This window comes from Amaranthus tricolor, chromosome 5 (genome assembly GCF_026212465.1).
Source record: "Amaranthus tricolor cultivar Red isolate AtriRed21 chromosome 5, ASM2621246v1, whole genome shotgun sequence".
Taxonomy (NCBI): Eukaryota; Viridiplantae; Streptophyta; class Magnoliopsida; order Caryophyllales; family Amaranthaceae; genus Amaranthus; species Amaranthus tricolor.
In genome coordinates this window covers 25,387,737-25,411,257 of record NC_080051.1, presented here as the reverse complement: position 1 = coordinate 25,411,257, position 23,521 = coordinate 25,387,737, and the positions used below count along the sequence as shown (strand labels likewise).

The 23,521-nt window shown below is 33.3% G+C and overlaps 3 protein-coding genes across 4 annotated transcripts; 1 reads left to right on the top strand and 2 right to left on the bottom strand.

Annotated features, from left to right (window-relative positions):
* The first annotated feature begins 212 nt into the window (after window positions 1-212).
* On the top strand, window positions 213-2,331 carry LOC130813089 (phospholipase A1-Igamma1, chloroplastic). Its single transcript, XM_057678812.1, has one exon. It carries the CDS (start codon window positions 295-297, stop codon window positions 1,804-1,806), a length of 1,512 nt encoding a protein of 503 aa, XP_057534795.1. The 5' UTR covers window positions 213-294; the 3' UTR covers window positions 1,807-2,331.
* An 804-nt stretch (window positions 2,332-3,135) lies between these two features.
* Window positions 3,136-5,929, bottom strand: LOC130813090 (uncharacterized). Of its 2 annotated transcripts, none has more exons than XM_057678813.1 (2): window positions 5,536-5,929; window positions 3,136-4,638 (listed from the first exon to the last, which is right to left on the bottom strand). In XM_057678813.1, the coding sequence occupies exon 2, from the start codon at window positions 4,631-4,633 to the stop codon at window positions 3,557-3,559; it is 1,077 nt and encodes a 358-aa protein (XP_057534796.1). In that variant the 5' UTR covers window positions 4,634-4,638; window positions 5,536-5,929; the 3' UTR covers window positions 3,136-3,556. The 2 variants fall into 2 exon arrangements, with proteins under 2 accessions (XP_057534796.1, XP_057534797.1); XM_057678814.1 differs by having other exon boundaries at window positions 5,542-5,868.
* A 2,145-nt stretch (window positions 5,930-8,074) lies between these two features.
* Window positions 8,075-14,453, bottom strand: LOC130813088 (purple acid phosphatase 15). Its single transcript, XM_057678811.1, has 8 exons — window positions 13,946-14,453; window positions 12,077-12,268; window positions 11,088-11,421; window positions 10,757-10,974; window positions 10,474-10,664; window positions 9,696-9,980; window positions 9,464-9,580; window positions 8,075-8,557 (listed from the first exon to the last, which is right to left on the bottom strand). Exons 1-8 carry the CDS (start codon window positions 14,238-14,240, stop codon window positions 8,513-8,515), a joined length of 1,677 nt encoding a protein of 558 aa, XP_057534794.1. The 5' UTR covers window positions 14,241-14,453; the 3' UTR covers window positions 8,075-8,512.
* Window positions 14,454-23,521: the final 9,068 nt, after the last annotated feature.

Here is a 23,521-nt window from a genome sequence, read left to right as displayed (position 1 = left end):
GAAGATCTCATGACAATAGCTACAAAATTTAAATAACAAAAGAAATCACTTGTCTTATTCCTCCTCTCATGCTCAAAGTCCAAGCCTACGCGGTTCAAACTTCAAAGGAGCGTTATTATTTAATGAGTCAAATAAAAAAATATCAATTTCCACAAACTATACCATACGACAAAGTCCACATATACAATGACTTTCATTTTATATATTGGTCCAATAACTCGACCATAAAACAAACCACCAAATACACATCTAATTCAACATTACTAAAGCTCAAAGGTTTCCTTAATTTCCACCATGAATATAATTCAACCCACCATTACACACCACATAGCCACTGCACGCCGCCACCTTCCACCTCTTCAAGCCGTCAAGGACCTACTTTTCGACACTCCTAAGGTGTCGAACCCGGCTACTCGTATAGCCGAATCATTGACTCAAATGCTCCATCTTCAAATTGAATCCATCCATGCCCAAAAAACCATAACACAATCTAACTTAAGTTCAATTTTAGAAGACAAAAGTAACACTCCTATAACATCCCCTAAAGATGACATATCATCTAATTGGCAAGAACTTCATGGGTCTAATAATTGGGAGGGACTATTAGACCCTCTAAATCCTTGTCTAAGACAAGAGTTGATCAAATATGGAGAATTTGCTCAAGCAACTTATGATGCATTCGATTTCGATCCTTACTCGGAGTATTGTGGAAGTTGTAGGTACAACAGAAGCAAATTGTTTGAAAAACTCGGTCTAACAAGACACGGATACAACGTAACGAAATACATTTACGCGACTTCTCAAATCGATTTACCAGAATGGTTAGAGAAGTCTCAAGTGGCAGAGACATGGAGCACGCATTCAAATTGGATGGGATTCATAGGAGTAAGCAACGATGAGGAATCAAAACGCATAGGAAGGCGAGACATTGTAGTGTCATGGCGCGGTACAGTCTCAGTTTCAGAGTGGTACGAGGATTTTCAAAGGAAAATGGAGAGATTTGGACATGGTGATGCGAAAGTTGAGGAAGGTTTTCTTAGTATTTATACATCAAAACACGAAACTTCGAGGTATAACCAATCAAGTGCATCAGAACAAGTGACAAAAGAAGTTGGAAGACTAATACATTACTACAAAAAAAGAGGAGAACAAGTTAGTCTGACAATAACAGGGCACAGTTTAGGAGGTGCTCTGGCTCTTCTTACAGCATATGAAGCAGCAGCAACATTTGTTAATCTTCCTGTTAGTGTCATCTCATTTGGTGCCCCTAGAGTCGGAAACTCTTCCTTTAGGGACGAGTTAAATGAGTTAGGAGTAAACACATTACGTGTTGTCATCAAACAAGATGTTGTTCCATGGATGCCAGGAATGGTATTCAACGAAAGCCTACAAAATTTCGAAGACATAACCGGAGGATTAGAATGGGTATACACTCATGTAGGTGCAGAGCTTAAGCTCGATGCAAGGGCATCCCCATACTTAAAAAGGGGTTTACACTTACAAGGACATCATATGTTGGAAACCTATCTTCATTTGTTGGATGGTTTCCATAGTTCTCAAAACCCCTTTAGGGATGATTCTAGAAGGGATATTGCTTTAGTTAACAAAGAATGTGATCTCTTGATTAATGAGCTTAGAATTCCTCCTAGATGGTACCAATTTGCTAATAAAGGTCTAGTTCAGAATGCTCATGGTAGATGGGTTAAACCTAAGCGGGATCCTGAAGATATTCCATCTCCTTCTACTCATGATGCATCTTATTATTCTTACTCTACAGAAATGCAACGTGTACATGCTACTTACTGAAGTCACTACAAAAATCTCATCTGCCATTATTTGGAGTATATACTTCTCTTATTAATTAGTAGTTTTAACTACCATGCATATTGTTATTTGTATTTTACTCCATATCAAACCATACCATATCTGTACCCTCTCGTAAAAGGGAGCAGAGGAATGTGGTCAATTAGGCAATTGCATGATCTATGCATTAATACAATTGTTTTTTGAGAGAAATATTGGAATGTGTATATAACAAATGCTAACAATATCACCCCTATTCGATGTTCATATTTCTTTTAGTCCGCTTGATCTAGTTGAGTGATCGATATATGCTAAACCATAGAAAAGTAGAATGAGTCTAATACAGGCTTAGTGCACAATATTTTCAATATGCACCGCTTCTCAATTGGTTTTTAGTTAGCTTGTACACTTCACTCTCCACTCGATTGACCAAAAATTTGAGAGTGATACACATTGTTTTAGTGTGTAACTAGTCCATATAGCGCAAGTTTATTGGAATCCATCAATGAAAAATATCTTCCTCGTGTATTTATCTCTCTTCTCTTTTTTTCTCTAAGTTTTTTTGTTTCTTTCTCTTCCATCTATTTTGGATTCTTCTCAAGAAATTCTTGACTTGGTCGAATTTACCTCTTTCCTTCAGACGTCCTCAAGTTGGTCGATAAACTAAAGGCTAAGGGAAATCCGTTTCTTAAGAAATCATCGATATGGTCGATAATGTCAGTCTCGAAAACAATAATCAATCCTTGACTTAATGGATGAACTTTTTGGTAGGTGTGAGTTGAAGTTTAGTCTCTTTCAGATTATTTAAAGATAATTCAGTTGTTTGAATAAGTTACATAAAAGATAACATCTTTATTATAAATTTCAAACATTTCATGTGGAATAGTAGTTAGATATCACACTCAACATGTAGATCATAGATAAGTAAATTACAGCATTGAAGGAAAAAGGACCATTTCTATACAAAACTTGAACACAATGAGGGGACCAATGCAGCGCAGTGTATTATTGAAGCAACAAAAAAAGAGGGGGGAGGAAGTTGTCAGTCACTAAGTGATAGTGAGCCATCAATGTCAATTATACGGTACAGGTGTTCGATAAATGACTGTTTGTTTTTTTAGTTAACTTTTTATTAGTCGAAATTATTGACTATTCTTATTGGTTATTGAGCTAGTTGAATGAATCAACTGCTTAGATATATGTTTTTTAAGATTGGATTAGATATTGGTTGTTGACCGTTTATCAAAGAAACAAAAACTAGTTAAAAAGGGCAAACAAAGTATTGTTTTTTCTGCATTGTCCTTTAGTGATCATAAATGCTAGCTCAAATTCAAGCAATTATGGCTCTCTTGTTACTGAAATTGACATTTTCAAATGCAAGAGCTCATAAAATGGAGCAAAACAAAAACCTTAGATGTATATACAAGATGTTAGCAATACTTAACAATGTATCGTATAACTATATAGAAGTTTGATCCAGATTTGAACCTTACATATTATAAATCCATATTCTACAATGGACTATTAAGAAAGAGCGTATTCATACACAATAAAAGGTCCAGAACCAAGAGTGTAAAACCAAGAAAAACAGCTCCATTCTGATTCTCAGATTAAGTTCACATCTCAATAATTGATTTGCTTGAGCTGAAGAAGGACGAACTGATTTCTCTTCGGAGATCTAAATTCATAACTAGCTTATATAGCGATTATGTTTTACCTAGCCAAGACCAGGATCAGTGAAGCACTATTATCCTTAGAAGATATCTAAAATTTCCAAGATGAAGTTATTGCAAAGTGGGCAATTACCCCTCTGGACAAAAAGCTCCCTGGAACATAACCTGCAAAATGTATGGCCACAAGGAATGAAAGCAGCACCTTTATGCCTCACCATGCACACACAACATGAAAACTCTCCTTTCCCAACATCCTCAACGGCTTCCTCCTCCTCCTCTGCCTCTTCCACTTCTTCCTCCTCTTCGTCTTCATCCAACCTATATATTGGCCCGCTGATCCCAGCTTGCCGGTCTGTCTCCTCCAGTAAGTCCATCAACGACATCCTCATTGGCTGATTTGTCGGAGGCCCCAAACCTGGAATCCCCACTTCATCCTCTTCCTCATCTTCGTCCTCATCCTCATCTCGATCTTCTCTAGGAGATCCATCACTACCATCATCTTCATCCCTATCTTCATGCAGCTCTCTCGACAATCTCCTACGAGTTTGCTGCCTCTCAGCAGCTAAAGCTGCGGACAGCCTGAAACTACCCCCACTTCTGGGGGACCCACCACTATCAACCTCCCTTAATGTTAGGTCATCAGCTGGAACAGTATCCACTCGCCTTTGTGAAGTACTCCTAAACGAATTTCTAGTCGCCATCGATCCTCCTGTCGATAATGCTCTTGTACTAGGTATCACGTCAGATTGTGGAACTGGCAAAGATGCTGACGAACGCCCAGAAATGGGATTCTGATTCTGATTCTGGTTCCTCTTGAGCTTAAGCCGCTCTTTGAATGACTTCCAAGTTTTCTTGTTATTAGAAGCACTTCTAGGGGAAAGAATCTCGTCGTTACGAATAATCTCAAGAAGGGTACGAACTACTACGTTAGCTGGTGGTGGGGATTTCTGGTCACTATTGAGTACAGCACCTAATGTAATACTTGAAACCCGTCTGGGGCTAGCTGTACTATTATGTAAAGCAAAATTATTGGTGAATTCGTTGTTGATAGCATCAGCAAGATCCGTTGCAATAAAGGTTTCACGAAGAGTCGTGTGTTGGGAGGTCAATCTCCTAGGAGTAACAGCAGTAGCTACGCCACCACCGTCACTGTCCATTCAGTCTAATTTCCATACATTTTCCACACAACACAAATAATTTATCGTTAGTTTCGTTATAATTTTTACATCATCAAATTGCATCATATTTTGTTCCATGAATGATACTCCTACTACCCAACTTTTTTATAAATTACTACTCCTTCCATTTCGTTAAGTTCCTTATATTTAGAATATTCCATTTAGGTAAATGGAAACTTAAACATAATTTTTCAATACATCGATGTATTTTTTTATAATTTTATGAAATGTATTTTTAGATATTAAAACGTATGCTTTAAATACCGTGCAAAATACATATTTAACTAAATTGAAGAAACAGAATGATTCGCTGATAGGGAAGTCATAGCAGATCTACATCAAAATTAACAATTGATACCAAATTACACTCTAGGTAATAAAATCTTCGTTGATCCATGAAACCTAATCATTCTCGATAGTTTATTGTTTACCTAACAAACGGTGAACTTCGGGTGAGAAACCTAAACAATAAAATTAAAAAAATAAGGTTCTGTAACCATTTGTCGTTTTGAAGATTCTTGTTTTATTAATGTCATTCTGATTATTGAGATTTGCAATTCTGTCATTCTGATTTCTGAGCACTAATTAACAAATTAGAATCTTCATATGTACCTTAACATTAAATTTAATAGTAGTACATAACATTAAAATAAACTACACAGAAATTTTCGCTGTAGAAAACAAAGGTTTTCTGAAATTCAAAGCAAAAAAATTAGACTATCTCAAATCAATTTCCGAATACATAAATAAAACCGGATATATATCAATTGATGAACACATTGTAGAAGAATCAAACAATAACTCATCCAGAAAAAAAATAGAATAAATTCCAAAAACTTCAATAAAATGCAAAGAGGAACATTGAGAAAGAAAAACGATACCTAAACCTGTCCGTATTGTCGTATTCAGAACAGAAGGGATCACCGCTTGAGATCTGATTGTTGATTGAACATGAAATTCAATGGCTTCGAATATCTTTATTCAGAAAAAACGGCAAAAATAAAAATATTAAAATTCCTGCAAGAAAAAAGAAGATAATAAAAGAAAATGGAATTAAAAAAAGAGGGAAATCTATGTATCCTATTTTTGACTTTTGGTTAATATAAATTGTAGGAATAATAGAAAAGGGAACGTTATCTGAAAATATGTGCTCCAAAAGAAATGAAGAGAAATTTAAGTGGCATTTGGAGGAGAGAGAAAGTTAGGGTTGGATAATTGAGATGAGGAGCGACTCTGATTCTTGAATCTCGTGTTTGTAGGGCCAACAGCGTTGATCACTAATACTCTCTGTTTGTCTTTTATTTTAATGACTTTATACGTAGACACGTTAAGACAAAGAAGTATTTTATATTGAAGTTTTAATATTTTTCAATTAAAAATTATAAAAAGTTAATATTAATAATATTTATATTAATACGAATCAAATAATATTTTAGTTGACTATATTTTAATTTATAGATGAATAATAAAATATAAATTAAGAGTAAACTGCGAATATCATCAAGAAAATCAAATGAGACAAAACAACTGAAATGTAAGTAGTATCATAAACTTTTTCCACAGTTTTTATTTATACGTTCAAAACTTAATATAATTACAAATACATTTCATTAAAAATTCTTAAAAATAATAGTAAAAGATTTCTATGTCAATACATTTTTTGTTGAAACATCAATAAGGAATGGAGATCTGCTTTTTTGATATTGCACTCTCAAAAATCGAAATGAGAGTCTTTTATATTCCCTTTCATCATTGTATTATTTAGTTTTTTCATATTTATCAATTTACATATTTAATCTTAAATATTTTTAATTCTATATAATTAAAAATTACCAAAAATTGATATTAATAAAATTTACAGTGAGACGAATGACACAAATCATATAAGATCCCATATAATATAAAAAAGTATAAAAAAAGTTAAATGAAACAATATAATATAGTAAATCAAAAAATTTATTATATACTCATCTATCCTGATACAATTAAATCAAAGAGAAAGATGAGAATTTTTAACAAAATGGTAATAAATGGACAGAGCAAATGAATTGTGTTGATGAAACTAAAAAAAGTTAAAATGTATAAATAGAGTTAAAAGAAAAAAATAAATCATTACAAAAAAAATAAAAATAATACATATTAAGTGGAACCAATTAAAATAAAAAATACTTCACATTTGATGGGATCAAAGAATAGTAAAAATAAGAGAATATGACATAGGGAGGAAAGGGGGTCTCTAATTCCCTCTTTCAAGGGTTGCAATTTGCAACCCATGATTGTGCCCTCTCTTTTCTCTATTGAGATATATTTTTTTTAACTCTTAGATTTGCTTTGTTTTAAATTTAATAATTTTCAAAGAGAAGTACAAAATGGATATGAAAAAAAAAGTAATAGGAATTATAATTTATTTTGGTAAACCCTAAAAAATGTTGCATTTGAAAAAAAATACTTATTCCGAACCAATTTAGTTGTCCCATTTTCTTATTTGGCAAAGTCTTTTTAGTTGTCCTATTTCTATTTTTGTCAATCTTTTTTTGCCTAAATATCCTTAGTTCACACAAGTAATTACGAATATACCCCCATATACCTTACTTACCCAACTACCCTTCACTACTTACCCTTTTTAATGTACCCCACACCATCTTTAATAACCGTGCTCAAGCAAATGGGACATCTAAATTGATTCGGAGGGAGTAAGATTTAAAAATAATATTTCTATAATATATTTTGACATGTAATTTATTGATTTAAAGTTTAACTTTTCAGCTATAGTTGCTATGTGTTGGTGAGCTATAGACTAAACTATTGTTGTTCATCCCAAACAATTTGTTCGCCTTATACTCAACAAACCGATATATATCAATGTCTCTCTTCGCACATATTCTAGGAGAAAGGCAGACCTTCTCGTAAAGATACACATTTTATGTATTGTAAGAGCACTAACAATGATTACTCATTTGCTCACTAACTTTCACGGTCTTCCCATTTTTTGCCACATCAATTTGCACTAAAATTTTCAATTATCAAAAAAAAGTTATATCAACAATGTACAATAATATAGTTCCCCATATAGAGTATATACTAGTAGTATTAATTGTTTAGCACTAACAGCCCGTTTGGTTAGTGGTAATAAATGGTGGTAATGAGAATAATTTATAGTATAAAATTTTATTAAAGTTCTATATCATTCCCATGTTAATGAAACTTTAATCACAAAAAAGTTTTTTTGTTTATAAATTTTCATTACCGCCTAATACCACCTCTTACACCGGTTCTTACACCGGTAATGCATTGCAATGAATTCTATGAAGAAAATGAGATGATTAAAGTTGGATAAGCATGGCCATCAAGGTAGCCAAGACATTTTTCAACCAAAATTACACTAGTTTTTCATTCTCATTACCACCGTTTATTACCACCTACTAAACGGACCGTAAGAGTACGAGCGACAAGGGACAAAGGATGATAGAGTAGGATCCATAATTATTTAGCACTAAGCTAGGTTGCATCTATCCACATATCTAAACCCATACCCGGTCCCCTTCTTCCTTGGAACAACAAAGTGAACTACATGCTTTCTACTAAATTCCAAGACTATAACTAAATCTACTGCTACAAAAATTCAATCTCTTCTTTACATAATGAAGATGGCTATAGGAATGGTAGCGGATAAAATTTCACGAGTTTCACACTGCATAGTCTAGTGAATGGATACAGGTATAAAAAGGTTTACTCGCCATTGGTAGTGGATAAATAATGGTTATAAAGTTTTACTCGTCCTATATCCACTTGCCCCGCTAATTTCTAAGGCTCAACACAGCTAATTTCTAAGTGTAACTGCTTTGACAAAGCTACAATCTAATCCACATTGCCTTCGTTCCATGTAGCTTCATCAGAAAATCCCTGCAATAGAACAACAGATTTTAAGAGTCACCTTTAGCAAGATTTTAAACAGTGAAGCCAACACATAGACCTAGACTTACAAATTGAGACGGTAGAAAATCAAAATGAATAGAGAAGAAAAATCCATGTGAACAACCATTAGACTGATACATTGGTTCATATAACTAACTCCAATCTTTTGAGATTAAAGCTCTGACAATGTTAATGAAACCTACACCATTGAAGCCACCCACACTGCAGCAAACCCATGTATACATCTGGAAATCTCTGGCATTGCTATTAAGACTGTTTTCGCGTCCTTTTCTTCGTACTCAAAATAACTTGGCGGTAACGCAATTATCTCGTACCTAACTAGTAACTCCCCTCTCTTAATACGACCGAGAATGCTTACTATTTGTAAATCGTACTGAACTACACTCAATCTCTGTTTGTGATCGGAAAAGGGTGGTAAGCTCAAGGAACATTATTGATATAATCGAAATATATTTTCGTGATGCAACGATTTAAACAGTGAGTAACTGGCACTTTCAGTATGCTTACACAGCATACGAAGAAAACAACTATAATGTAAGCTGATGTTTTATTTAACTGCAATGCTATATGTACAAAGTAAACAAGCTACGAAGTAGATTTTCTTAAGGAATGATTAACTTGTGATACAACAACAAACTTTTGCCAATAGCCTCAAATTACCTATGCAAAAGAATGAGGTGCTAATAATCAGATTCTTTTTCCATACGAAACTGCCTATAATTGGTGGCGTTTCCAACGCACCACCAGTCGTCTAAACTTAAAAGAGTCTCCATGTTGAAGTTCCTTTTCAATTTATGCTAACCTTCTATGATACTGTTTTTCCCCGCACGTCTGCCAACTAGGTTATTTAACATTCGACCATCCTTTAGTTACCTTGCTTCGCACAGCGCATTCATCTGGTTGTCTCACGATGTAAACCTGATCTCCAGCTATTTTCTCACTGTCTTGATTCCTGTACCACGTCCAAAGGGCATAAGTCGCATTTTTAACCTGCAAATTAATTCAATATGAAGGTTATAAACTTGAAAACAAAATAATATATGTAACATGTATGCTATTCAGTAAATGTGAGATTTTCTGAAAGAATATATTTTAAGGGGGGCACCTCAAACATTCCATGGCCAAAGCTACTCTCTCTATATGCACTGTAATCAGGTTGACGATCCCAACAGAATTTACCAGCACCCGGACCAGAGGTAAAGTTCGCAGCACAGAAGCCGCCCATGAATTTATCTGGAGTAGTTGAGGGATCAGGGCAGTTGCCTGGCTCATCGGCATGTTCAATTGCCATCTTCTCTCGATTACCTCCATCTCCAATTGTGATGTGAATGGGAGCACAAGGATCTAATTTATAGTTGTATACTCTGTTTGATCTTTCATAGGCATGTACCTGAAGTTGCATCCAGAAGAGTCATTCAGCAGTGAACGGCATATGAATGCAAAAGTGATACTAATAGCAAGATAAAGCTGCACTCTTCCACTCAGTCTTCAGTTCTTCACCAAGCAAAGCATTTAAAGCAGTGTTACATAGTCCGCTAATATTCGCGTATCGCAATATCAAATAAAGCTAATTAAAACTGGTTTTGGGATATATTTTGGGGGGGCATTTTAAGCAAATTACGAATAAAAAGCGAATTAGCAGGAAAATGATGTTACACTAATTTAAAGCAATCTTATGTCTAAGTCTATAGCTTAGTTATCATCAGTCGATTAAAGTCACTTATTGATAGTGCGTAAGTGCATAATACAAATTGTTAACAAGAGGTGATGTGTATATGATTGCAGAAATCAACTTAGCATATCAGCACCAGTTTTGTAACATTTAGTTGATCAACCAATTCGAAAATGTTTAAGGTTATCATTTCTGGCATAATGGTACTTACATGTCCATTGAAGACCACATCAACACCATAAGAGTAAAGTAAGTCTTCCATTGCGACTCTCATGCACTCGGCTTCTCTGTAATGCGCTTTATAAGTACTGTACCATGGTGGATGCCATGCAACAACCAACCACGGAGTTATATCCCTGTCGACTTTAGCCAAGTCTTTTTCCAGCCATTTGTACTGATCAGCTGTATAGAACAGTTACAGATACAGATTTACATTTGGTCACGCATGAAATTCATTTTGACTAATGAAAGTAAGAACTAAGAACTCCGAATACCTGATTCATTGTAAGCAATGTAAGCCCCAAGCATTACAAAGTGTATTCCTCCAGCATTAAACGAATAGTAGAACGTAGATGATGACTGAGATTCTTCTGATGGAAAAGCAAAGCGGGTGCTATATGCTTCAAAAGTCTTCTGATCAACTTGTTCCTCTATTTCATGATTCCCTTCAACTACCATGATTGGAACCCTTGATATCAAATGCTGCATAAACCTGTAAAGAACACTTTCATGAATATAACTAACTAGGGGAGAATTTCTGCATAGGGAACAATTTCGGTCACACATGACAAATTATGGGCAAAAATAAGGAAATGAAGTCAGTACCTTCCCCAATAATCCCAGCGTGGTTGATACGTCTCATGAATGGGGCTTTGTGGAAAAGAGCAGGAGTAACAATCAGAGCCAGTTCCATTCGTGAGATACAGGTTTGCATAAGTCACATCACCAACCAAGAGAAGAAGATCTGGATTATTGCTAGCAACATGACTGATGGTGGCAGTTGAATTATATGTAAGACCCAGGTCACCAAAAACTGCTATTTTTGCAGGGTAACTATTGGGGCCAGGAATCGGCATTGTCCTGAAATGGAACAAGCCACTCATGGCTGATAAATAGGGATCTCCACATCTATAGTAGTACAACGTACTAGGTTTTAAACCTGATGGAAGACAGAAAAGACCAGTCAGAAATCGAGAGTAATGTCATTATGACATGTCTATAAGCTATAATATGAAAGAACCCCAAGTATATTATGAAATTCATGTTTTAACCGAACGAAGGTTTCTAAAGTGTTTTATACTACTCAAGAAGAGGTGCGACAGAGTTAAAGAGATGTCACTATCAATTAGTGTGCTAAGAGCATAAGATACCATCATCTCTATTGTGGGGAAGTAAGAAACCATCAAGAAAATGGTAAATTGGTCACCAATGAATCGGATTCTGTAGGAATCATTTGTTTTGAGTCAACAAAAGCTAAAGGATCATCAAATACAATGGTGCCCGGGTGAAGATATTGAACTTCGCATAAGATGAGTTATATACAAAGAAACAATCTAATTGGCTATAAGAATCATCTTGACAAAGCTCATCATCCCACATTTTTCTTGCTAATCAAACCCAGCATGATCAATTAATGGTTAATACCTTGTGAACAAGGATGCAATACTCAATAGTTTATTCAGGTCTTAGCCTAACATATTAGGCTTAACGTACATTTAATCGAGAATCATATTTTAACTTGTATAACTTGTATAACTTGTTTGCAACTAATAAGAAGACATTAATTGTGGCAGTTCCATAAGATCCAACTTTACCTGTGAGTCGAACATGGTGGATAATTCCAGATGTATAGTTTTGGAGGCCTTCAAAAGGATAAAGCTGACTGTAAACTTGAGAGTATCCTGTTGCTTCATGAATCAAAGGATACTTTAATGTCCCGTAGTGAACAACACTCTTAACAGATTCAGGATTTAATGGCTTAATGTCATTACCAATCTGAAATTCCCCTGCAAAATGATCAACCAGAATTGAACAACATATAAATGAATCCTTCTATTCTAAATCCACATCAAATCATTGTCATAATGATAAAATTATCAGCAAAACCCAATGCAGAAACAGAAGCTAGATAGCAGAAGGTTGTTGACAAACAAATAAAGAAACATAATCTCAAGCATTACAATTTTACAATAACTCATTACTTAATACTCCACAGTCCATGTATATCAGTTTCAAAACTCTTGTTAGCTCGACAATACGACTGCAGATTATGCAACCATATTTTGTAGCACCCTGTTTGTATTGAGTTGTCACTTTGCCACATCCTTCAGTTTAACTATCTTCAACATAAATGGATTCTCATAAATTAAGCTCAACATAATAAGTACACAAACATTTTTTATATCTAATTTTAACGTTTTTTTTTTATTATTTTAAGGTTTTTAATATGATTACATCTGATTTTTTAGGCCTTAATTTTAAACTTTTTGTTATTTAGTTGTTTATTTTGCATTTACTAAGAAAAAAAATAAATTTATTATGTTTAAGTTATAGTTATTGATTTAACTCGGAATTAACTCACTTAATTAAATGGGTTATATAGGTTTGTTTCAGTTTAAAATTTTGACATGAATTTAACCCATTTAATGCAGATTCGACCCATTAAATTAATTGGATAAAAAATCTTCACCCAAACCCACTTATTTCGAGTTAGATTCAAGTCGGATTAGCTTTTGCCAGGCCTAAATGTAACCCTCCGCTCATAATTCTATTTTTAACATAGCAACTTAAATGAAAACAGAGGATATTTGATATTAGGAATTTCTTGATCCAATACAAAAGCATCACGTATATCGCCATGTTGGATTACATAATACCTCAAATATAGCAAGCCATATATTACCTAATTTCATGATTCATCATCAACCCAAAAAAATAGATTTGAAAAACAAAACTGTAAAAAAAGGACATTAAGGGCGAATAGTTAATAATGAACAATTAAACATTTAAGATTGAATATACTTTCTCCGTTTCATTATATCATCTATATTTCACTTTATTACACAATTTAATACATTATTTTAATTATTTCTATCTTGAATTATACAAAATTAAAAATTATAAAACTTAAATATATTAAAAATGCACAATTAAACGCCTACGTGAACATATGTTTTCTTAAAATAAACGAAAATACAAAAACACTTGTGTAGCCCATATCCCTCGCTCTACTAATTTTCACATAGAAAATAACGAGTGCTAAATGAGAATGGGAGTAATATTTTCTTACACCTGTTTTTTTATTTACAGTATACAAGAAAAATCATATTTAGAGGAATTTTTAATTTTAACAATATTAAAACTTATACTACTAGTATATTATATATACCTTGGTTGTACAATTAATACTGCACATAACTTATTTAACAGCAAATTACACCAATTAACTCAATTCTTACAGCATGAAACTAATTTGAATGTCTGTAATTCTGCAAATTCGATATTGACCGAGCATCATATATATAAAACCCACAAAAAGAAAATCCCACCGCATACGGAATATTATAATGCTGAGAAATTAGCTTGACAGTTTGCAAATATCTCGAATACTTAAACAACAAACAAGGAATCAAACCCAAGAAATAAAATTAAATAGATGAAAGCAAAGAAGATAGAAAATAAACCTGTAATCCAAGAAATCCAAACGGAATCATAATCAGCCGAAAGAGAAACCGAAATCTGTTCAGGTTCCCAACCATTAACATGACGTTGAACCCTAGAATCCGTCTCCGGCAAATCAACGGCGTTACCTCGTAAACTAACATCGTAAGGAACTGTAACAGGCTCGAAAGGTCCGTCAAGCGTCGTCAGGATTTTTGCTGTGGAGGAGAGAGAAAATAGAGAAAGAAGAAGATAGAAAAGAAGACCATTATTTGACGCCATTGTCGTGGGTTTTCTCAAAGGTGTGTCATAACTCATAAAATATTATGATTATGCGTATTGGAAAAGGAAGTGTGATGATGGAGAACATGAGTTAGGAGACCGGGAAAACTTGGTGCAACTTTTCTGGTTATAAATATAAATACTCCATATGAATACAAATATAATTATGATTTTTATAGAAAATACTTAATATTTTAATCGTCTCGATCCAACCTTTATTAATTTCTAGGTTTTATAATTTTTTAATATACATAATTAGATATATTAACTATTAAATTTGTATATTGGAAAATGTTAAAAAATAAATATTGCAAATAAAAAAGAACAAATTATCAAAATAATATATTAAACTGTATAAAAAGTTAAATATAACTAGTATGATAAAATGAATAGACTCGTACAAAATTCAATTCAATTGTTGAGAGTTTGAATATTTTATTTATGATTATAAGATTAATCTGAGATCTTATATAAGAAGGCATATTTATATAAACTAATACAAAATTCGATTTTCGATGGTGAAATATTATTGGATGATGGAACAGTATATCAAACAAGAAACGGCAGGGAATAACCGAATATTCTGCCTACTTGATCCGGATATTACTTTCGATCAACAGCATATTCTTTGTTTCTTGAAATTTTTATCAATTAGCAATGAAATGTCTTCAAAGAGACCTGTCCATTTTAGAATATATATATATATATATATATATATATATATATATATATATATATATATATGATGAAATTAATTAATTTAAATGTAAAAAAGAAATTATTAATAAAGGTATAAAATATATTTTGTAGTTTAGACTAAGTTTATATAGCTTAATCTTTGTTACAAGAAACAGTTATATATTTGTTGCATAACCGTACACGGTTATCAATTACTTAGGAGTATTTATATTACATTATTACTTTAAGTTTTTATATACTTTTGATAATTTAAACAATAATGTTACTTTGTTAGTATACTTGCCACTTGGCATGTTAACATGTAGCTATAGTCTTCTGGTACAATTTAATTTATAAAACATTGTTAAAAATAATTAAGTCTGATTCATTTGCTTAAAATAATATCTAATATTAATTGATTAAAATAACCTCCTCATAATAATCTTAAATTCTAATAGCAAGTCTTGTACCAGACTTTTCTCATCAAATGACATACTTGTATAAAGCTTATTTCTCTAATAAATCATTTTAAAGATTAAAATTAATTTTATGATTATAAGTGATCATTTTAAGACTATAATAGTAATCAATTTAAAAATCCAAGTGATAACTTTAAATTATAATTGGTCACTTTCCCTTCAAGTTTGTAAGTGATCACTTTAAGACTTTGAAAATTATCACTTTGAGATAATAAGTGATCACTTTAAGATTATAAATGATCACTTTGAAACTGTAGGTGTATGTTGAACCAGCCCAATAGTGATGATCTCGCCGTAAGACCGTCTCGTTTGAGAATGTAAAATTAACCGGTCTCCTAAGTGACCGTCTCTCTGAGAAACATCTCGTTTGAGAATGCATACTCTTATTTTCTTTATGGGCCAACCTAATTAGAGATGACCTCTTAAAAATAGTCTCTTACAAGAATTTGTAATGTGAAATCACCTAAATTCTTATGTGAGACAATCAACACAAGAGTTTCTCCATATATGATTTGAATGATAAGTTTTTTTTGGTGGTTGTATCACTAAGGTACTCTCTTGTTAGGGTAATTCTTTGTACAATTTAGGGTCAAACCGAAGAGTCCAATCCGAAATTGGACTATTTTCTTGGACCCGCATTTCATGAAAATTTGAAATGTTTAATTCAATTTATCAAAAAAATAAACAAAATAATACAATTTTCAACTTTATTTCAAAACTAAGCGTAAAATTTCCAAATTTAAAGTTTGAGGTTGTTCGCAGTTAGTAACTGCGAACAACCCTTTGACCAGTTTTGACCTGTTCACAGTTACTAACTGCGAATAGAATGCTCTATAAATATCAGCTATTTTATCTTTTTTGACCTGTTCGCAGTTAGTAACTGTGAACAGCTATTTTGTCTTTTTTGACCTGTTTGCAGTTACTAACTGCAAACAGCCTCAAACCTTAAATTTTAAAATTTCACGCTTAATTTCGAAATAAAATTGAAAGTTATTTTATTACGTTCATTTTTCTGAAAATTTATTTTATCCTTTTCAAATTTTCGCATTCCATTTTACCATTTATATAATGTCGATGGGCTCCCTCAATTACAATTACAGTACTCCTCCCTTAGTTTGATTGGATATCTAGAATCTGGAACAAATAACAGTACAAGAGTACAACCCACGGCCCACAAATAAAACACAAAACAAATTCTCTGATAATACGGTATTACAATGCAGCTAGTCTCTAGAGAGATCATTTCTATGAGAAACGTATCTCAAACTCAGTCCTTTAAAGATTAATGTCTACTTATCATCCTCTTAATTCCTACTTACATTATTTTTAATGCTTATTTACCGTATCCTGCCTACTTTCAATATTTTAAATATTTACTTACATCATTTTAATGCCTACTTACAATATTTTAAAAAATTTATATAATGGGCTGGCCTAATTAGAGATGGCCTCTCACAAGAATTGTGATTACCATGACCTCATATAATGGTTGATCTACACAAAAACTTACATGCGAGCGCCTCATGCGTGCAAAAAAAAAATTTATACTTGTGGAATTCAAGCATTAAAATATTCATTTCAATACTCAGGCCAAATCTAACACTTAAAACTCCTACCTCAAACCTTAATCTTACTTCTCCAAAGACTTAATTTAATTTTTTAGCTATCTATTACAACCCTTAAAACACTCATTCCACCACTTAAAATGTCAATTCTAACTCTGAAAACCCCTACTCCGATCCCTAATCTTATATTTTACTTAGATATTCCAACTGTAAAATATTCACTTTAAAACTAATTCCAATAGTTTAAAATTTGTTAAATGCAAGACTTAAAATTCCTATTTTAAGGTCTAACATGTCCAATTCAAGCTTTAAATGACAACTTCAAAATTATGGATTGAACCTGCGAGTGGTCGCACATATGCGGCCGTCTCACAGGAAATTTGTTGATTGATCTAATGTATTTTTATTGTTTTAATGTGATTACTTATAAGCTTAAACTGTTTTAAAGTGATTATTTTTTAAGAGCACAATTTTTATTTTTAGCATTAGAGTGATCACTTATGAGTTTTAATCATAAAGTAATCACTTACAATCTTAAAGTAATAAATTAGAGGAATGAGCTAATTACATAGATTCGTCTCAACATGAGATAGTCTAACATAATCAATTTATATATTTAATTGATCAATTTGAGATTATAAGTAATCATATTAAAATTCAACTTCAAAGTTAAAATTGGTCATTTTATGATTGAAGTGATCACTTTAATGTTATAAGTGATCACCTTGAGATTGTAAATGAATATTGAGCTAGCTTAATAGAGATGGTCTCACCGTAAAACTGTTATTTGAGAATTTATCATAGAGCAAATATAATATAAGACAATCTCATAATGATAAATATTTAAAATGGCTTTTTAAACAATTAATCTGGATTGTAACTTCTTGTTTCCTGGTTTTTACCTATTGTTCTTTATCATTTTCATACTAACGTTGCATCTGTATTTTTGTTTTTGTGTGTTTTTTTTTGTGTTTTTTTGTTTTTTTGTTTTTCTTTGTTTCTTTGTGTTGATCTCTGTTAGTGATCTGAGTGTAACCTCTTACTTAGTCCGTAGTAGTTGTATATAGAGATAGGAAGCAATTATGGTCACCTGAGGTCAGGTCCAAGGAGAGGGCTGGGGGGCAACGTAAACAGGATCTAGAACTAAGAGTGGGGTCTTGGAACATAGGTACCCTATAAGCCAAGTCGTTGGAGTTGGCCAGTGAGCTTTCTAAATACAGGATTCATGTAGCGTGTGTTCAAGAGACTAGGTGGAAGGAGCAAAAAGCAAAGGGTATCAAGGGATATAAGCTGTGGTATGCAGGATTAAACGGCTGACATAACGGGGTTGGCATCCTAGTGTCTAATGATATTCTAAAGCAATTGGTTGGAGTAAAGAGGTGTAATGACAGTATTATGCTAGTTAGGATAGTCGTGGGGGAAGAGATCTTATTTATTATCAGTGCGTACGGGTCCCAAGTTGGGCTTGATGAGCAGGTGAAGTGCGAGTTCTGGGATAACTTAGGAGAGCTCATGAGAACTATCCCGGAAGATGAGAAAGTTTTCTTAGGAGGGGACTTTAACGGACATATAGCAAAGATGCAGGCAACTATAACTCGGTACACGGAGGGTTTGGTTTGGGGGCAAAGAATGAGAGTGGGGAGAATTTGTTGGAGTTTGCGCTAGCAAAAGAATTGGTTATAGCAAACTCGATCTTTAGAAATAAAGAGGAGCATTTGATCTCTTACAAGAGCGGCGAGCATGCAACCCAAGTTGACTATTTCTTAGTGCACAAGAGAGATCGGCCTTCATGCTTGGATTGTAAAGTGGTGTTGGGTACAAAGATGTCCACCCAACACAGGCTTTTAGTACTAGTTTTCAGGATGAGGAAGAAAATCGTAGAGAAGAAGGTCTAGTCCAGGGGAAAGATCATGTGGGGGAGATTAAAGGGGATATGGTCACAACCCTGTCGAGCAAGATAATATAAGTTTATTGGGCTTCTCAAGTCAGTCAGAGGATGCGAATGAAATGTGGGTGAACATGGCAAAAACCATTAGAACAGTGGCAAAAGAGACCTTGGGGGTGTCGTCGGGTAAACCAAAAGTGTTCAAAGAGTCGTGGTGGTGGAACGATGAGGTGGAAAAGAAGATAAAGGATAAAAACAAGAGATTTAAGGATCTCATGGCTTGCACGGAAGATGAGGATAGGATAGAAAAGAGAGTGAGCTATAAAGAAGCAAAGCGGGCGGCAAAGAAAGCGACAACGGAGTCAAAAAACCGTGGTTATGAGGACTTGTATCGGAAGCTTGACACCAAAGAGGGGGAGAAGCAGATTTTTAAGTTGGCAAGGACTAGGTCTAGGCAACAGCAAGACTTAGAGGCAGTGAAATACAGCAAGGATGAGGGAGGACGATTTCTCCTGAGACAAGAGGACATCAAAACCAGATGGCAACAGTATTTTTCTCAGCTACTCAATGAGTCTAAGGGGCCAAAGGAGGTGGATAATCAAATTTCTAACATCCAAAGACCACTAGAATATGGGTCAACGAGTGATATTACCACAGTGTAAGTAAGAGATGCTCTCAAAAAGATGGGGAGATTGACGGAGATTTAATCATCGTATACAAACGAGTTGGCTCAAGTGGCGAGCAGCCACCGCGGTGCTATGTGATAGGAAATTCCCAAGCAAGTTAAAAGGGAAATTCTACCGGTCGGCAATCAGACTTGCTCTGCTATATAGGATCGAATGTTGGCCTGTAAAGAAGATTTTTAAACATAAGATGGAAGTTACAGAAATGCGTATGCTGAGGTGGATGTGTGGGCACACATTGATGGATCGAATTAGGAACCAAGAGTTTAGGGACAAACTAGGGGTAGCCCCTATTTCTGGAAAAATGCGCGAAAATAGATTGAGGTGGTTTGGACATGTGCAGAGAAAGACTTTCGCCGCCCCGGTGAGGAGGGTAAAAAGCATTATAGTAAAGGGTAAGGGAGTCGAGGAAGACCCAGGAGAATTTGGGATGAGCAAATAAGAGTTGACTTACATGAGTTAAAAACTCTCTGAGGGCCTGATTAGGGATAGGGATAGTTGGAGGCGCCATATCTATGTTTTAGACTACTGATGTCCTCTTAGGTTACCTTTGGTTGTTCTTGTCATCCTGCTTCTCTCGTTTCTTTTATTATTAGCTTTGTATTATTTTATTTCTTTGTAGTTGGTTCTACTTATTTATGTTATCTATATATATTTAATTTATCTTTTTCGTATAGCTACGTCTTATCATCTTTCTCGAGTCGGGGGACTCCTTTGGTAGCGCTCTACTTTATGGGTATGAGTTGCCACTGTCCTTCCCTCCCTAGGCCCTGTCCATAGTTTTTTTATGAGCGGGATACACTGGGTAGGATGATAATGATGAATCTAAATATTACAAAATTTAAATTGTCAATTTTAACATTCATTAAACTCTAAAAAATTGAAGTAAAACGTAAATATTTTGAATAATCTCAACTTAAAATTAACTTATTAAGGTGTCAAACTCATTGCCAATCATCTAATTGTGAAAGGGCATGATATCTGGAGAAAGGCTTGTATGAACTTGTTCTATGTTATATAAAGTGTATCAATTTTAAGAGGTACAAAAATATTGATATGTTTTTCTACTTGATAGGTACAATCAAACACAATTATTGAAAAATATTAATTTTTTTCAAATTGATACACACTAAAATAATATCACAAATTCTTATATGAGACGGTTTCACCATGAGACATGCCCCATACTTGGGGTAAATAGCCCAATAACTTTATAGTAGAATGAACTTTTTATATTGACTCGTTTCACGGTGAGACGGACTCATAAAAAAAGAGGCTGAAATAACATAGACTATTTCCATACAAAATTTTTTCTGATATTTGAAATAACACTAATCCTTTTTGAAACCGCCTTATCGTGAGACGTTTTCAATTGAGTTAGACAAATTATTAAAAAAATAAACGCTTTTTGTACATGTGGTATTTTAATTTTCATTGTTTTTTATATTTTTTTACTAATGAATCTTTTGTGTAGATTCGCCTCGAGATAAAACGATCTCATACAAAATTTGGTGTTGAAATCAACCACATTATCCAGTTCCATCTTCTATGTACAAAATTCATAGTTATAGCCGTTGAAACAAAAGACGGTCCGATTGAGAATGGGCCAAACCGAAATTTATCTCTATTCAAATAAAGAGGAAAGTAAAGAAAACCCAACATACAAGTCACACGTGATAGCATTTAAATAATGTAACAAGTGTCACATTGCAGACCCACCTTACTGTACGGTACTACTAAATAACAAAGCTGAAAATGACACCTCAATCCATACCCAATTTTGGACATTTCAATCCACTTCTTTCACATTCATAGACCATAGTAGAGTAAACAATACTCTTCTGTAGTCTCATTTTCCATCTAATGTAAAAAAAATAACCCAAATTTAGTAAAATGATAATTAGATTGAAGAATAAAAATAATTAATAAATGGAGGATAAAAATAAATAGTTAAGATAAAGAGAAAATATAAATTTGTAAATGAGATTAAAAAATAAGAGTAGGTAAAAAAAAGGTGCAAAATCAGTTAAACAAATTACTAAATGGAAAGTGGCGCAAAATAAGACGAACAAAGAGAGTATTACTTCCGTCCCGTTGAATAATTCAAAATAAAATTAAATATGACATGTAAGTGATAAGCCCATTAGTGTATTGTCTTCCTCGTATATGACTAGGAATTAAAATCTAATAAACACATTTTATATAAATTGACATCATTTTTTTTTTTTTAACTCGACACCGATTAAAATAGTTAAACTATAAAAATCCAGTATTACTCTTTTGTCCCTCTGAAATGGGGATGGATGGTGACATAGTAGATAGTATAAAGTATGTTGTGTAAGGACGTACGAATCAGAATATCGTTGTTTTAGCCTTTTTTTAGGTTTGATTATGCAGCTTTTACTTTGCAACTTTAGTGGAAAAAAAGAATATGAATGAGCATAATTATAAAGCAAACAAAGGTGGATACATCTGAACAAACAAATTGCAACAGTCTTATTACAAAACGAAGATATCAGACACGCCCTGAACATCATTCTAAATCCTAATAAATTATTAGTAGAAAATATTATCTCATTGTAGGTGAAAAGGAGGGACCTCTTAATCTACCATTACTGCTTTATTGGGACTAAAATGCTATTCTTAAAACATGTCATTGTTTAGTAGTAGTAGTAGTTATAACGTTTAATGGTGCTATTGGTTGTTTTCCAAACATTACAGCTTGTATCGTTCTAAAATTAAAAGTATTGGTTTAAAATTTTCTTCACATTTTTCTCAATAAATTATACTTTAAGTACTATAATCGCTATTTTTACCGTTCTGTTTCAATTTTTACAATTAATTGACATCTAAATAAACAACATCTACCCAAAATTATAATTACTTAAATTGCTAACAACTACTAATACAGCTACTGAAATGAAAACCTTAAAGAGGTTTAGCAATGAAAAACAAAATAAAAAATATAAGCAAAGATGAACTCAAGTATTTATAAGGTATCTTGGATACGACCTCCTCAAATATAGTTTATTATATTGAATTTAACAATTATAAGTATAATGAATCTCTTCTTATCTTGAGAACAATCTCTTAAGATCACAAATACTAAAAACACTCTCAAGTTTCTAAAAATGCACTAGACTACTCTCAATATGTGTGTTTGTAGTGATTGTTTCTATAAGTGATGAATCCTATTTATAGGCAAGATATTCATCACTCTTAGAAATTCCCTCATAAATCACCATAAACCACATGTAACACCCCAATTAACTATAATAATTAACCATAGTAATAAACATCACAATAAACATTACATTAAACAAAGAAGTAATGCACTTATTCAATAGCTACAAAAAAATTCTAACCAAAACAAAATCCTATGTAGTCTTCTCGACTACCGTTCGATCGAGCCATTACCTCGCTCGGTCGAGCGAGCTTCCAGTGAAGCTATTGTCTTATTCTGCACATTCCGTTCGACCAACATACTTCCGCTCGACCGGTTGAGCGACCCCACATCAGGTCGAGCGAGCTTCAGATATCTTCTTTCTTTGTTGCTTCGACCAAGCAACCAACATTAATCGTTCCAAACTTCAAACCATTCTCATACGACACATCTTTATTGACCCTTTTCAAAGTACAAGACAAAGCATATTCGATTAAATATTCAAAATTAATATTATTGTTAAGATTATTGACACTTGCTTTAACAACTATCATTATACTAAACCCGCCCCTTTTATATAGAAACTTAAACACTTGTATGATATTTCAATCAATAACAGGTATTAAGTTGTGGGTTGAATTGTATTAAAAAAAAAAGAATTTTTTTCATATTCTATGATCTTTTTTATTAACATTTGTCTACCCCACTTCTAAATGTTATAAAAATAACTTATATTTAATCTTAATGGACTACGCCTTCTCTTACCAACTGACTTTGAGATGGAACTGTATCTCAACAAATTTATGTACAATAAGCTCTTATTTTTTACAGATTTATTGTACACAAGTCCAATAACAAATTGTA